The sequence below is a fragment of the Sinohyriopsis cumingii genome, chromosome 4 (assembly GCF_028554795.1).
Source record: "Sinohyriopsis cumingii isolate HCF-2022 chromosome 4, ASM2855479v2, whole genome shotgun sequence".
Classification (NCBI taxonomy): Eukaryota; Metazoa; Mollusca; class Bivalvia; order Unionida; family Unionidae; genus Sinohyriopsis; species Sinohyriopsis cumingii.
Window position 1 is genome coordinate 25,758,983 of NC_142964.1, and position 17,813 is coordinate 25,776,795.

The 17,813-nt window shown below is 35.3% G+C and overlaps 2 protein-coding genes across 5 annotated transcripts in view; both read right to left on the reverse strand.

Moving 5' to 3' along the window:
• Positions 1-7,631: 7,631 nt before the first annotated feature.
• Positions 7,632-17,813, reverse strand: part of LOC149800833 (neuronal acetylcholine receptor subunit alpha-10-like) — an 86,091-nt gene continuing 75,909 nt past the window's right edge. For all 4 annotated transcript variants that reach the window (XM_089954841.1, XM_089954838.1, XM_089954839.1 and 1 more), the window contains exon 7: positions 7,632-12,323. In XM_089954841.1, coding sequence (XP_089810967.1) covers positions 11,599-12,323 — 725 coding nt within the window. In that variant the 3' untranslated portion in view covers positions 7,632-11,598. The remainder of the gene's footprint in view (positions 12,324-17,813) is intronic.
• Positions 14,130-17,668, reverse strand: LOC149800834 (uncharacterized). The gene has a single exon (XM_089954842.1). The coding sequence runs from the start codon at positions 15,544-15,546 to the stop codon at positions 14,770-14,772; it is 777 nt and encodes a 258-aa protein (XP_089810968.1). The 5' UTR covers positions 15,547-17,668; the 3' UTR covers positions 14,130-14,769.

Sequence of the window (17,813 nt, forward strand, 5' to 3'; positions counted from 1 at the left end):
TCAAGTTCACCAGGTTCATATAAATATCTTACAGTTACATTACCTAGTACTGGTTGTATTGAGAAGGAGTCATGTCGTTGTATTGACATGCTTTTTTGTGTGTGTGATCGCATTCATATGTGTCACAGAAATTGCAACCAATTCACAAGATCTCATATCTTTCCGAACTTTGTTCAGGGATATGTCCTGCGCATACTGATATCCAAAATAACCGCTCAGGAAGTGTTCGATTAAATATTTCAACGATTGCCTGATCGCGATGAATTGTGGTGTGTCCTCGTCTGATTTTGACGCTATGTTTTTTTCATCAGAGTCGATACTGCACCAATAAATTGCTTGCCAGGATCAACCTGTAGCAACTGTGGCTATCGTAGACCACCTTGTGGTCCGGATCCTTGCTGATAAATTCGTTCAAACGCAGATTCATCTTCAGTTTCTGTTTTAGTTGATAGTGGTTCTGCTTCTTTATAACTACTTGCAACATCAACGACAGTCAACACGTATTTGTATGTGCGCAATTGACGTCTACCAAGTTTAATGGTATCATGTGGTAAAAACAAAATATCTGCCTCAATTGTTTGAGGTGGTGGTAGTTAATTTGTCATATTGCCTGTTGTGCTAACCAATTTTCAGCAATAGAACGTATGACATTTGCTGCATCAACAAGTTTACTAATAGCTGCTCTAGCCCTCCAATCTCCTTTTGGGCTATAATAAATCGATATCATTATTATCATAATAATCGGTTGATTAATTACCGGCCCCTAGTACTAGTTTATCTTTCATCGCAGTTCTTACCAACAAGTTAGCAAGCTATTCTCAGAGATTTTTGTAATGGAATTTAAAGAGTGAATCAACATGATATCTGAAATATGTCTTTCTTGTAAATCCTTATTTTTATACGCTACATCCTGACTCAGACATGCTTGATCAATAGCATTTTTGGATACTTTCCAGGTCTTGGTTCATCTTTCTCGTCAAGTCGGATATAAAGTCGAGTTCCAGGACCACACTAATTATATCCAGAAAGACATTTTGCTCCTGGGTATTTAGCTCAAGGAGCTCCTGGTAATTTTCCTAATGAAGCAGCGATATCGCTACATGTCTTCATACGAGACGAAATAAATTTGTATTTTTTCGTACCATATTTCACACACTTACCTGTAAGTGCACGCTTCTTATTTTTCGTTATTATAGTTGGTGTTAACCCACTTGTGGTAGTGGGTGCTCTGCATTAAACACAATATAAATCCATATTATTCATTATATTTGTATAACATGGATGTCATTGATTTCTCAGCGACACGAAAACAAGAGCCAGTCAAGCATCATCCAGCGCTACCAAATTCTATCAGAGCAATTATCATAGGTCCATCTGGGTCTGGTAAGGCGAAATTGTTGCTTAATGTGATAATGAGATGGCTTAAGTGGGATAAGTCATATTTAGTGCCACAATCCGTAGATGATCAGCGATGCTACGATGTGCTTAAGGAATTTTTTGAAAACGCAAAATTGTTTGACGAGGACGTCAATGATATTATTGATTTTATCACCGATATTGATGAAGCCCCATATGTGGATGACCTCGATGGATTTATTATTAATCTCGTAGTATACGATGATATGATGCTGGACAAACAATCAAATCCAGCTCCGATATTTTCTCGTGGCAGACATAAAAACACAGACCTGAATTTTGTTACTCAGCGATATACACAAATATCTAATGTGGTCAGAGATAACTGAAATATTTTAGTAGTGTTTAATGGAGTTGATACACATAGTCTGCGAAATATTCATCAGACTTGGTGTTCAGGGGATATGGATATGATTAAGTGAAGAAACCTTCTTTTCACGTGCGCGAGCTACCCCACACGAATTTATCACGATAAATTTACATCGATCCTCGGTCGCAATATCGTGTAGGTCTTGATAAAAGTTTTAGTTAAGAAACAGCAGCATGGAGGATGACGATCAACAATGAGCGTCCGACGGGTACCCAAACACACATACAAATTTGAAAACACGAGTGACAAAGATAAAGTAACAAAATGAGCTAACACAATTAGAGAAAATCTCGGTCGGTTAGAGGATTCGCTTTGACGTTTTAGACCTTGTATTTTAATTTTTTTTCGAATAAAGAATTATTTTCGTGACTGGACTCTGCTATAACATGGTCTGTTCACCCTCCCTGCTGCTCGATATGTACATAGTCTCCATAGATTTGGGATATGTGACTGCTATTCGGGATGGGAAACATTATCCTCCCTTATGTCTATGGCCTCATGTTTCATGTTTCGTTTGTAATAATTCAGGATCTTGTCTCGAACTGTTGATATCCAGACTATTATTAAATTCTGCCTATCATTTTCGATACGTTCTCTAGCGCTAGTACAAACTCAAAATTCCAAGCACACAGTTTGCTTGGTTAGATAGGGTAGAAATGTCCCTCGTCGCTGCCTTTGTCTCGAGTGAAATCAGATCCCCACAAATCATGTCTTCGTACATAATTGTCGTACGTAATACCGTGGGTACTGATTTTTTCTCTTTAATTGCCACATGGCTTTCACCAGAGGTAATACTATCTGAAGTATTTGTTCTGGGCAAAGTATGTTCAAAAGGCCTGACACACAACGCTTTGTCATCCCAGGTGACTTCTATATTGCATATTTTCAAATGTTGGAACTTGAAAGGACTTTAATCAATAGTTTTGTTGAGGGCAACATTGCTGACGATGCTGATCAGCATATTGTTCAACAGTTGACCCTGGAAGGGATGATCTTCGATTCTGGAGTCCAGTAGCAGTACTTCTCTTCAGAGTTTGACTTTAGGTAAGACCAATAGACGCACGTCAAATCTGGCTTCTTCTTTGCTATTTGTGTACTTGTTAACAATCAGCCATCAAATAGAACACTGCACTACCTCCGATTCAGTGTCAGACGTACATCCTCGCCTTTGAACAAATACTTATCTTGCAATCACATGTCCAAATACAAACAAACTATCGTTTCTACGTCTGTGCGTGATTTTCTTTTGTCTTTCATTAAATCCAACATTGTAAGGATCGTTAGCTTCTATGCACTCTAAGCCGTTTTGAAGGCATCCAATGTGTCAAGTTTTCATACTACACAAATACTGAAGTGTGTTCTTGGCATCTTTTCCGTGCGTCAAGAAATTATTCATGTAAGCTCAGTGAGGATAAGTCTTCATACTTATGCTGACCAGTTCTTATTCAAGTATAAATCCATTTCGCTGAATAATGAATACAAGAAATTGTTGATTGGAGTCACCCTAGCATCGGCACCTGGAATGGAGTTATCAATTTTGACAATTTTGACTTTCAGTACAAGTAATTGTTATTTCAGGTTTGTCCGTTAATTTCAAAATCTATGGATGATGCAGTTGCGAAAGACAACACAAGATGAAATTCTACCCACACATTTGTTTTGAGTAATCCAAAACGTCCAGATCTCCAGCCTTTTTTTCTGATCTTGTCTATAAGGTATGAAAAAAATATTCTACGTCTCTTTCTGCGTTGCTCTTAACGTGGCGAAGAGGAACATGGAATTCATTTATGGGGATCTCTCGAAGACTAAAAGATTTGTTCCTGTCTGAACCAACACTATTTCCTACTCTCAGTTAGGCTTCTTTGGGACTTTGTTTTTCGATGAGTGCATTTTGGGAAAAAAAATATTTTCTTTGCATCAAGTCATCACTTTAGAAAACACAATCATCGAATGACCATAGTTTTCGAGATGGGAGACACGGCACGAAAGGCTGATCTTAACATATCTCTAAAACAAGGTCCTCGTTGTTGAGATTCTCCTCTGTACACAGGATACATCTGTTTCAATTCATTGGAGAATCGTTTTGGAAAATGAAGATTTGCAGACTTTTGCTTTGAGAATATACAATAGTTTTCAAGATCCTCTTGTAAACTAATATTGACACTGTCAATATGTGCTTGATGTGTCATCGTAAGAACCAATGGCAGAATCCAATTTCAAATTAATTATTATCGGCAACGGAGCAGTTCTTGTTTCAACGACGCTGTTCTCCACTCGGCGTTCACAAGCATCAAATTCGATATGTGCTTTCACTCAGAATATAAATCACATTGGATGAAATAGCCACGGAAAGTGTTTTGCCGCCAAATTTGAGACGACGAAAAGATATTCGTCCTCGGTCAGTACACGTTGGTGAGTTTTATCCATTGTTGAAAACGTTTAGATCAGATGTCGAGTACTAAAATAATATTCTGAAGGAACTCTCTGAATATAGCTGTTCAACGTGGGATTAGCCCGAGCTTGCATTTTGGATTAGTAAAAGCCAGAATCAGATTTGGCTAAGTGCTTTTGAACTTGTTCGTTCAGCATTTCTAGGAAGAAAGTGATTTGATTTTCAATAATATTCGAGACTTGAGTGATATGAATGATTTGTAACTCTTCCCAATGAGTTTCGTTACTGTCGGTTTATTCCAAGGAAAGACTGGGAGGAAGAATCCAAACAATCTGCTGACTGAAAAAGATGACAATGTTTGATCTGTGTTTTGCATACTCAAATGGCACAATGCACCACAAAGTTCGTATCGAAGAAGACGCTTCGATTATTGAGAGCATTTCTCCACATCACACTAACTGTGGTTGTTGTTTTTGTAGGCCTTGCGGGGATCAACTCAAAGAAGGGGAATCAGTGTTTAAAGACATGTCTGTGACCTTTACCTTTTTTCTAGTCAATGATGTGTGAAGCTACAATCCGATAATAGAAACTGAGTGGGTATCTTTTCCAACGGACTTTGGCTTCTTGGATACATTTTCCCACTTCCGTGTTCCTCGATCGAGAATGATTTTAATACCGTATACGTGATAGTCTTTTCTTGGCCACTTTCTGTAACTCGAGGAAGTAAAAAGTTCGTTTCTAAAGACTTCTCCATTCATATATTCCGCTCTAAAACAGATGGGTTACATCCACGCAGGTGTCATGTGGCACAAAAGTTTCGTTGTTCTGTTGAAAAAAAGCCTTTATCAAAAGTAAGCTTTGCTTTTCAAATACGAAAATAATCTTCGGTGTTTAACACTTCTGATCATTTTTATTTTGATCTATCTTAAAGAGGTTTGATATCCTGTTGTTTTTTTTACAACCTAGCAACCTTCAAAAATCTAAAGCATTTTTTTTACAACCTAACAAGCTTGAAACACCATAGGCTTTTAACATTCAAGTGTGTGGCACTATTGAATAATGCCATAACACCATTGTTAACAAAACCAGATCGTTCATTAATTACGTACACTGTATCATCTGCTTTTAAAAGTCAACCTTTGATTTCAATAAATGCCTCAGCGGGCAAGAACTATCTAATTGTATCCTGAACCTGTAATTTGATTTTTCCACGTGCGTTAGGTACACGTACGTCATAAGAATAATATTGATAATCATGCACAGATTCATCCTTGAGAACTGGTGCATCCATGTCAAATGCTGGATGAGATACACGTTTAAACATTTTATAATTGTTATCGTCTAACACGAAGACCACTTCCTGCTATCAGACTAGCAGTTATATTTTTTTATCTTTTTCTGACAAGCGCTCTCCGTCACGGATCATTGCCATCTCACCTTTGTCTGTGTGGGTTCTAGTCTTGGGCTCGGTTAATGTGGGTATGTGAGAAAGCTTGCCGGTAGCTTCTCGTGGGTCGGTGGTTCTTTCCGGGGTTTTTCCCGGGTTCATCCTCCACCATTTATACTGGCCGCCATGTATATCTTATCTCATGCTGAAAATGGCGTTAAACCCTATAACAACAACAACAGCAACAACAACAACTGACAGTGGTACACCTGCCAACTCTGCTAATTTTTTAGTTGTAGCTTGATTTATCATTTTACTGACATTTGCAGGCATAACTTCAGTGCTGGGCAATTTTATTGGCTGAGGTTTAAGTCGTATTAATTGTGCTAGTTTATCCTTGATTGCTGAAAATGCTTTGCTGGCAACATCACCAACTATACCAATACCTTTGTCACGAACAACGTCAATAGATTTCATTGATAATTGTTTTGTAATCGATATTACTTTGGGGGCTATTCTTTTGAATAGACCCTGAATAACATCACTGAGTCCATCACCGTAGATCGTTTTGTACGTTGGCAATCGTTAATTTATCACCCTGACTAGGATCGGTCCACGTTGAGCATTATGTATGATCATCTTATTTTAGTCATTGTATCTAATTGCATACCCTCAATCACTGTGATAATCATCAACGATTTCATCGATGAGCGACCGATAAACATTAAAGTCCATGATACCGCCTGTAAATAATCGTTGACAAATAGCAGCTTCTTCATTAATGATTTCTGGGGAATTATTGCTGGATCGTTTTCCGCCAATCAAAATTTCTAGTTCGTTCACCATCCGCATGGACGTTATTGGGACAAAGTTTATCGGGCAACGGAAGAATTTGTTGTTGTTGTTTTTTACACTGCCATTGGCAAGACTTTTCCGCATTGTTTGCCTGGTTGTTGTAATACTGTTGTGGTTGTTGTAATTGTGTAAGATAGTTATTTATACCATTAATAAATGCAGTATATCTTGTTGTACTATTTCGGGCCTGATCAACTCCGTAGGGTAAACGAAATATCCATTTGTACTAGTTTTCACGACTTACAGTATCATTAACGGACTAGGGTTTCACAACTTTTTCTCTTTGATCAAAACTGCGCAAGTCAAACGAAGATAATATTTCCATGCTGTCAATTTCTTTTATGAAGGCAATATTCTCTTCGGTAAATTGATCATTTACTTCAGTTCTATCTCTTGCTTGTTTTGGTTCTGATTGTGGTATAAGATCCTTTATATCGGCTACTTCAGTACGAAGCTGGTCAATACCATTAAGTATTTCTTGTGTTTGTGCTTGAGCCGCAGCTATTTAACCTTGAAGTTCAGAGTTATTTTTTTTAGTTCTTTCTGCCATTTTTCCAGTTGCTTTAGCTGTTTGCTCCAACGGGGGAAGACCTTTGGTAACCTTTATAACTCCTTCGGTAGCCTTCATAACCGGTTTAAATACTTGTTCTGCACCTTCTGTAAATTCCACCTGAGACTACTGACGCGCTTGTAAGTTTTGCTTGACAGAATCATGAACGGGTAGATATTTCTTAATTGCCTCGAGTTTCTCTCGAGCTGATCTAGCTGTGTGAGATTCCATTATTGATATAATAAGGATTTAATTACACATACACTACAGCAGCAGGAACGGTGACGACCAACAATGAGCGTCGGGGTGGGTAAACAAATATGCATACACATTTGAAAACACGAGCGACATAGATAAAGTAAACAAAACAAGCTAACCCAGTTAGAGAAAATCTCGGTCTGTTAGAGGCTTCAGTTTGACGTTATTGACCTTGTATTTTCATTTTGTTTCGAATGAAGCTTTATTTTCAAGAAGACTTGCTCCAAAACTGGTCTGTTCACCTTCCCTGCTGCTTATTGGACAACGAGAGAGAGAGGGAGAGAGAGAGTGTGTGTGTGCGTGTGTGTGTATAACACCAGCTTGATGTGATTGATAATGAGAATTTTAAGTTCTAGGTGAAAGAGCCAGACGACGGGTAAGAGGAAGAACATGAAGAGACATGAAAGTAATGGGGGTACGTTTAATATTACTACATACATTTGTTATTTTAGCATTATCAATTAAGCGTCTAGTACTCAAATAAATTTCTAAAATAACACTTAAATACTGATTACCGCAATTACTTCAATCGCATACATAAAATATGAAAACTGATCTAGCTAAACATGAAATGCCCTGTCATCGCAAATAAAATAAATGTCAAGATCCCTATGCCGCCGTTACTTGCAAAATGTTGCACATGCTAAATCATCTGAAAAATACTGAATCTTGAAAGATATTGTTCCTAAACATCGCTGGGTTCCGTTAAAACCAGATAACTTCGAGGTTCCATCACAAAGGGAGCCATATAATTTCCCCCTCGAACTGTAGCAGTAAAATAACAGAATAAAATAGAGACAAACAGTCATACATATAATTGTATTGTTATAAAGGATATGCAATATATCAATTTTTTAATTAAATATACAATTTTATCTAGCGCATTGGCATTAAGGCCATTAGGATACAAAGTATCTAACTTATGAATTCAATAAAAAAAATGTTTTATATTGATATATTGTATATCCTTTATTGCAATATAATTATATGTATGACTGTTTGCCTCTATTTTGCTCTATAATTTTACTGATTCAGGTTTCAATAGAGACTCGTGTATCTTTTAGATCCTGTCATATATATATATATATATATATATATATATATATATATATATATATATATGCACACACACATACTTGTTATGACGATGCATATTATTTATGACGTTACGTAATTATAGGTTACTGCATTTGTATGAGAAAATATGAACGAGTTTTTCGGATGGAATACTCCACGACCTTGGGAGTGCAGTATATCCATCCGATAAAACAAGTTCATATTTTTCCATACAAATGCAGTAACCTTTTTATTATATGCTCATTTTCTTATTCTACATAAGGCTTAATTATATAAACAAAATACACAACAAGAAACAACGTAAATGCATGTATGCCGTATTCCAAACTAAATACACAAGCGCAGATTTGTCATTACAGAACAACAACATTATTAATGTGCACATAACTCCGCCCAGATAAATTTTAACTTGTCGTGCGCTAGACATATGTTTCGAAAGAAAATGGCGTTTTTGTCTACTTAAAATTGAAATTGGAGTCATACTGTGTATGAATGCGCATTGCAACAAGTTTTCCATTTGATCTGGAATGAATAGATTTTGGTATTTTTGTCTATTCTACGAAAATTCGTGATTATGGGCTGGATTCATCTGTGCAAATTGTACATGAAATACATCGGATTGAAGCAGCGCGGGAGAGGCGTGTTTACATCTGCAAGTGTGTTTGTTCTGTCATTGACTATTTGAAATCATAATGTAGGAAAAATATGAAGTGTTTCAATTGCAAATTATCAAAAAGACGCTACTGAATTTAATGTGGTTTTTTTTCATTTTGAGCGCAGTAAGGAGGATGTAATTGCACTTGGAATATACTTATATAGTCGAAATTACAGTACAGTTTCGAAATGTGTAATCAAGCTTGAGAACTCATGACATTGCTCATGTAATTCGAATTTTCGCAGAACTAAGTACATTTTGAGGAAATTTAGAATGTAAAACTGTAAGTTTATTTTTTGCCATTCTTATTACCAGCTAAATGAGACAGTTTATGCCTTTATAACTGGCATGTTATTTGTAGGTACCAAGCAATTTTATGATATTTGGCGTCTATCGCCAAAATCCGAAACATTGTATCAAAAAAGTTAACGCGGAATGTAGCAAAACAGCTGTTATGTGGCAGTCCACGAAGCATCTGCTTTAGTTCATTCAGAAACAAATTTAATCAACCAAAACGTAAAGCATCTGCTACACGAGAGTACATGATTTGTTTACAAAGTAGTTTCGAATACACTATTGGGCACACGTGTCCTGCGCGAGGGTGCAATATGAAGGTGTGCAATATCGTAAAATATTGAACGATTCTGATAATGTAAAGTTAACGGAGAAAAGCAAAATGAGCATATAATAATGACGTAATTGTTATTTTAAAATAAAAGACGTCATCCGCTTTCTTTCAAAACAAATGTGAAACTAGTTGCACAGAATTGTCGGTGTTTGTGTTGTTTTTTATCCCAATTCCCTCGAACTGAGAAACCCTGCCATTTTTCAAATGTGTACGATTTGATCCGATGCTCCAATTCAAGATCTTATGAAGTGAGCATTGTAAACGTAAGAAGTCAACACCACGATATGATGGATTGTCTTCGTGCTTTCAACTATTTCGGGGCATCTATTGATCACCAATATTCACCTGAGTCTAAATTTTATCTAATGCTTTCTCTTCTCATACCCGCTGTCAAAAAGCTGGCTGCATTTCTTCGTTCCCTTTTGAATCAATTTGTGCGACCGCTCCGGTGATCTAGGTGGTTAGACCGTCCGCCTCGGATGCGGGTGCGGCACATCTCATGTCTAAACTGAATATTTGAACTTCGTTTATACCTAGTATCTTGATTATGTTAAAGAACGGTTTATGTCAGATAGATTTTTTATCAACTCATTGCCATTCTTCCAAACCTTAGGCAGATTGTAAGAATGGTGAAATTAATAAAAACGGCGGTATTGAAACTTTAAACATTAGTCGTTGCCATTTTAAAAAGATTGGTTCCTTAATCTTTTCACTGTGTTGATGCAACTTAAAATCGTTTGAAAATACCAGGGATATGCTATACAAAGCTCTGTTCTAAATGTTACATGTTGTTTCAATCGATACAGTAGCCTTTTCGAAATAATTTAGAAACTATTATGTTGTAGAAACATTGTTCTCTAATTGGTCTTTGTATTTTTACGCTCCTTTTGCGTAATTTACATAGTCTGTATCTATGCGTTATTACATTCCCTCTATAATTTACATATGCTGTATTTATGTAGTATTACACTCCCTCTGTTTAATTTACATGTATTTAGGCATTATTATATTCCCTCTGTGTAATTTAATAGACTGTGTCTGTGTAATATTCCGCTTCCTCTGTGTAATTTACATAAAATGTGTCTATGCATTATTACACTCCCTCTGTATAATTTACATAGTCTGTGTCTGCGCATTATTACACTCCCTCTGTGTAATTTACACAGGTTGTGTCTGTGTAATAGTCTGCTCCCTCTGTGTAATGTACAGTCTGTGTCTATGTAGTATTACACTCCCTCTGTAATTTACATAGTCTGTGTCTATGCATTATTACTCTCCCACTGTGTAATTAATAGTCTATGTCTATGTATTATTCTGCTCCCTCTGTGTAATTTACAGTCTGTGTCTGTTGTAAGTTGTTTCAAAAAACAACCATACATCAGAGCCATATGATGCTTTTGATGCATTTTCCCATTTTCACGTAGTCTTCATTATTTTCCATTCACTCTACTTCCATTCTCAAACATGGGATTTTCAGTAGAGTATAGGTTATGGTTCAAACCTAAGATTGTACTTATTCTTTGCAAATATACAAGGGTTTTATACCATTTTGAAATAACAGATTGTAGCCAGGACGTCTGTATAGAAAGCTGCTTCTAAACTATCAAAACTTTACAACGATTGCATTTGAAGGAAATAAATTCAAGAAACTGTATTTATTTGTAAAGAACACGATCCTGTTTTTGCTCAACTTAGACCGTACTTGACGAAAACTTTCATCCATGATCGGATGTTCTTGAACAGTTTCCTTGAAAAGCGTTCAATAAAGAACGAACATCAGGAACTGGACTTTACAAATGAGAAGTCTAGAAAGTAAACGAGGCGACTACAGCTCTCCGTTCCTTGTATAAACTTCTACATTTATCAGCATCAGTACCCCACCACAACCCACAACTCTTCAAGACACATACCCACCTGAAAACACTTCCCCGATAAAATCATAGTATTTTGGTTAGTTTTTTCTTTTCTTTTTTATATTAAGTGCCATGACATAACGAATTATAGAACCTATTAGGTCAGCGCAGGAACAATGACTAAAGCTGTCAAAATTGATATAAACATGCTGATTACGTAAACCAAAAATGTCGCCTTGTCAATCACTTCGGCCACGTAGTACCACTGGTATTTTTGGTGTGATCCAATAAAAATACTGGATGTTTTCGTTGTCTTTCTTCTTAAGTCTTTCCTTCTTGCACCATACACATTATTTTGCCTGATTGCTTTCCTGTAAGATGGTCTCTTCTTATACGAATTATTCACTGTTTGTCTGTATAGCGACTTGTCCACATTGCAGTTCTTGGATGGCAAGGGACATAATTTGTCTTCTTCCTCGCTACTCTCCTCTGATATGTAAGATAAATTTGCTATGGACTGGTTTTCAGTAAATATATTATCATCCGAGGAGCTATGTATTAGTTTATCCGTGTCCTCTGTCTCTGGGGTTATCTCCTTCAATGAGATTTCCCCAGTGAAAGAAGATTCAATTGGGTCTCTGTTGTTGCCCTGTAATAACTCATCTTTCTCTGAGAGGAAGAAATATTGCGCGTTCAACCGCCTCTTCCAATCGTCGATATGAGTGCAGACGACTTTGCTGAGGTAGTTCTCGCAGAAACTGAGGATGAGAGGAGGGACAGGCGGAATGGGATCCAACTGTGATCTCTTTTTAATGTTTATCACTATTGTCGCCATGATAAGTGAAACACAGTTCAAGGTCATCACCAGTAACAGGAATACACCTGGAATATATAATTTAAGGACACATATGACAACGAAGAGCAAGGATCATACCACTGTTACAATTTCATCGATAGTTATTACAGTTTACTATGGATTACACGGCCACCATTTTATTCCCGACATATCAAACCTCCGGTAAGCATTTCGGAATCCGCGTGTTTGATATTTCGTTTTCTGGTTTTCAGTTCTGTTTAAAGGAACATAGAGGAAAGTTAGGTCTAGAGGTCAATCACTTAAAACAACTTTACTGAGGACTTACCTATCTGGATATAGTTTCCTTGCACCTTAATTAATCTGCTAAGATCATTCGGTCGATAAACATTGTGTATTCAAGATCAGTGAGAGGAAATGCCATTAATAATAATAGTATCATCATTACCTCAATCTGTAAATTTCCTTGCTTTCGAAACTATAATAACTCAGGGTACAGATACAGCTGCCATTAAAGGTGTCAACTTCAGTAAACATTCAGCTCAAGCGTCTCATATGGAATTGCGATAGTATACTTGTGGTAAACTTACATGATGCAACAAGCGGGGGGGGGGGGGGAGGCTAACAATGAGATTTTGACTTTGAATTTAAGTTTGCGTCATCGAGGGACAGAATGTGTATGTGAGTAGTTTAGTGCAGACGTGTCAAGTAGACAAGTAATCGGTTTCTAGTGAAAGTGAAAATTAGTGTATTATCATTATCTTGGTAATTGATTCCATCGAACGATAAATTTAATGTCTGTTGTGCAATGTACTTACTAATATCGCAGCATAAAGTCTAACCATTACTATTCTTTTGGCATAAACTAAGTAATAGAAAGAAGCAAAACTAACAAGTTTTGTAAAAATTAACAAATAATTTTAATTATCAAAGGTATAGATTAAAAAATGTAAGAGGAACTTAGAGTATTATGGAATGAATCCAAAATAATCCTAAAACGTTATATTCAAGTCCAAAAGAACTGAATGTTCCGAATACATTTTAGACCATCAAATGTACGTATCAGAACGGCATTGTCCATAATTATATTATATAGTTCACAATAGTCCTGGAATAATAATCTAGTCCAATGAGCACTTTGTAGTTCTAATGAATAATCCTAACAAATGTTTCCTCTCAATTTATCTAAACACACCATAAAACACATCTACAGACTGATATCAATATCTGGAATAAGACTCCAAAATAGAAATGAATCCGAAATAGGAATGAATCTGATTGCTCAGTTCTCTCCTTATTATATACATTCAAGGGTCTATTGCTACGATACGTCGCAATATCCCCATGTGACAGATCTTACTACTCAATCTAATATTTCAAAATACCTATTCATGTGACCCAACCCATTCAATGAGAAATATTTTAATTATTCTAAGAACCCACCTGACATAAACCCACCAGCCAATGAGAAATTACCCCAAAGGTTGTCAACAAGTTTTATTATTAGAAACCTGACATCTATTTATAGATCGTACGCAATCGACAGTCGTAATATCTTAAAATAATATTTTATACCCGAAAACAAAAATTAGCTATCTAAGATCTTGACCAGAGATGATCATTATGATTTATAATTATGAATAAATACTACACATAACACGGTCATGAACCAAGAATTACAAAAATACACAACACTCTAACGGTGTCCTTGTACTTTGATCTGTTGATCCCAAAATCAATGGCTTCTTCCTTACCATAATTTCAAGTTATCAACCAAGCTTCTGTCCGGTCTTTCATGCACGAAAACCATTTGTTTTGTTTCATTGTGACCTTGGCCTTTAACGTTTTAACTTTAAAGCCAAACGCCTTATTTTGTACCCGATGTTCAAGCTATGTAAAACGTGTGATTGTGGTATATTATGTAGAAATGACGTCATTGTGCAGAAATCATTTACTTTTGTTTCAGTCACATTAACCTTCACCTTTGGCTCTTTTTCATCGGAAATCAAAAGTATATCTTTTACCCACGTGCAAGCCATCCACATGGTTTTGGTAACTGTAGATGGTGAACAAATAATGTTATTATGCGGAAACCAACTGTTAACTGACGAACGGACAACATCGTAACATACCGGCATTATACCAGGTGCATGATGAAAAATCAGCTCTCGTGTACAAAGATCAAAGCAATATGGCACGATATTATCTGAATAACTTTATTCCAGAGTCCGAAGTTCATTACTGAATTACATGCTCTTGTACTGAAAGTAAACTAAATATAACAAAAAGCCAAAACTGAAATGTTTGAAAGGAGTTTAACATAAATGGAGTTTTAAAATAAAATATCTTAAATTATATGAAAAATCATGCACAACAATTGTTGTTTCTAAACACAAATATACAACAAAATTATTAAGAGACATATCACTTTATCACTTTTACTGGTTCCTACAATATATGACCGTCATTCTTTAATAATACATATCTTGTGTAGTTCATGGCACTGTATGTAATTTATAGTTCATGTAGGTTATTGTATATACTGTGTAGTTCATGTAGGTTATTGTAAATACTGTGTAGTTCATGTAGGTTATTGTAAATACTGTGTAGTTCATGTAGAATATTGTACATACTGTGTAGTTCATGTAGAATATTGTACATACTGTGTAGTTCATGTAGGTTATTGTAAATACTGTGTAGTTCATGTAGGTTACTGTAAATACTGTGTAGTTCATGTAGGTTATTGTAAATACTGTGTAGTTCATGTAGAATATTGTACATACTGTGTAGTTCATGTAGAATATTGTACATACTGTGTAGTTCATGTAGGTTATTGTAAATACTGTGTAGTTCATGTAGGTTATTGTAAATACTGTGTAGTTCATGTAGGTTATTGTAAATACCGTGTAGTTCATGTAGGTTATTGTAAATACTGTGTAGTTCATGTAGGTTATTGTAAATACTGTGTAGTTCATGTAGGTTATTGTAAATACTGTGTAGTTCATGTAGGTTATTGTAAATACTGTGTAGTTCATGTAGAATATTGTACATACTGTGTAGTTCATGTAGGTTATTGTAAATACTGTGTAGTTCATGTAGGTTATTGTAAATACTGTGTAGTTCATGTAGGTTATTGTAAATAAGGTGTAGTTCATGTAGGTTATTGTAAATAAGGTGTAGTTCATGTAGGTTATTGTAAATACCGTATAGTTCATGTAGATTATTGCATATACTGTGTAGGTCATGTAGGTTCTTGTACATACTGTGTAGTTCATGTAGGTTATTATACATAATGTGTAGTTCATGTAGGTTATTTTATATACTATGTAGTTCATGTATGTTATTGTACATAATGAGTAGTTCATGTGGGTTATTGTACATACTGTGTAGTTCATTTAGGTTAATTTATATACTGTATAGTTCATGTATTTTATTTTAGATAACTTTTAGTTCATGTATGTTATTGTATATAACTTGTAGTTCATGTAGATTATTATACATATTGTGTAGCTCATGCATTCTATTGTACATACTGTGTAGTTCATGTAGGTTATTGTACATACTGTGTAGTTCATGTGGGTTATTGTACATACTGTGTAGTTCATGTAGGTTATTTTATATACTGTGTAGTTCATGTATGTTATTGTACATAATGTGTAGTTCATGTGGGTTATTTTACATACTGTGTAGTTCATGTAGGTTAATTTATATACTGTATAGTTCATGTATGTTATTGTAGATAACTTGTAGTTCATGTATGTTGTTGTACATAACTTGTAGTTCATGTAGATTATTGTACATATTGTGTAGCTCATGCATTCTATTGTACATAACTTGTAGTTAATATAGGTCATTGTAAATAATGTGTAGTTAATGTAGGTTATTGTACATTTTGTAGTTCATGTAGGTTATTGTACAACTTGCACTTCATGTACAATATTGCACATAACTAGTAGTTCATGTAGGCAATTGTACATAACTTGTACTTCATGCATGTTATTGTACATATTTGGAAGTTCATATAGGTTATTGTACATGATTTATAGTTCATGTAGGTTATTGTACATAATTTATAGTTCATGTTGGTTAGTGTAAATAATGTATAGTTCATGTAGGTCAGTGTACATAACTTGTAGTTCATGCATGCTATTATACATATTTTTAAGTTTAAGTAGATTATTGTGCATAACTTGTAGTTCAAGTAGATCATCGTACATAATTTGTAGTTGATGTAGGTTATTGTACATAATTTGTAGTTGATGTAGGTTATTGTACATAATTTGTAGTTCACACATGTTATTTTCATATGTAGCTCAAGTAGACTATCGTACATAATTTATAGTTCATGTATGTTATTGTTCATGTGTAGTTCATGTATGTTATTGTTCATGTGTAGTTCATGTATGTTATTGTTCATGTGTAGTTCATGTATGTTATTGTTCATGTGTAGTTCATGTATGTTATTGTTCATGTGTAGTTCATGTATGTTATTGTTCATGTGTAGTTCATGTATGTTATTGTTCATGTGTAGTTCATGTAGGTTAGTGTAAATAGTTTGTAGATTATGTAGATAACTTGCAGTTGCAGAGAGAAAAAGAAAGAAAAAAAAATCGGAATATTCCTTTGGATTAAAAGAATCAGAGCTGGAAAGGGAAAAGCAATCCTCCACTTTACACTCAAATTCAAGTTTTAATGTTACTAAGAATATACGGTTAGAGAAAAAGAAGTATATAAATATTTTCCTCATTTTGAAACAATTGCTGAAAATTCTAAATGGCCAACAGAGCATTGAACTTTATTATTACAAAGTCAACTTTTTGGCAAAGCTCGAGACAACTACGCTTCCCTGCCAGCACATCAAAGTGCTGACTATGATCTGGTTAAGGAATTCATTTTGAAGGGTTATGAGTTAGTACCTGAGGCTTATCAACAAAAGTTCAGAAGCAATAAAAAAAAGAAACTGGACAAACTCATGTCAAATTTGCAAGAGAAAAAGAGCAGTTATTTGAGGGATTGTACTTAGCCAAGAAAGGTGATGCAGATTACGACAATCTCACACAACTCATCTTAGTTGAAGAGTTCAAGAATTGAGTCAATAGCGACGTTAAGATTTATATTGATAAGGAAACGGTTGAAACAATACAAAAAAATGATGCTCGTACAACAGATGATTATTCCTTAGTTCATAAAGCTGTCGGTAAGTCTTCCGCTCATCAGTCGTCTGGTAAAAAAGTTTCTGATAAGATTGATTAGAAGTCGTTATATCTACCTACGTGTACCTATTTCAAGAAGAAAGGACAATTTATTTATGATTGCTGCAAAATGAAGCATAACCCAAATAATCTAAATGCTCTTATTCCTAAGAGGTCAAGGTCACGGTCGTATATTGAAAGCAATACATTTGTTAAGTCAAATAAACCCTGGTCTGATATTATTCTGGAGAATTATGAATTATTCATGTCGAAGGGATCTATATCACTCATGGGTGATTCGGCCAGTGCTATACTTATTAAAAATTTTAAGGGATGGATGAGCTTCTCAGAGTCTTTTATTATCAG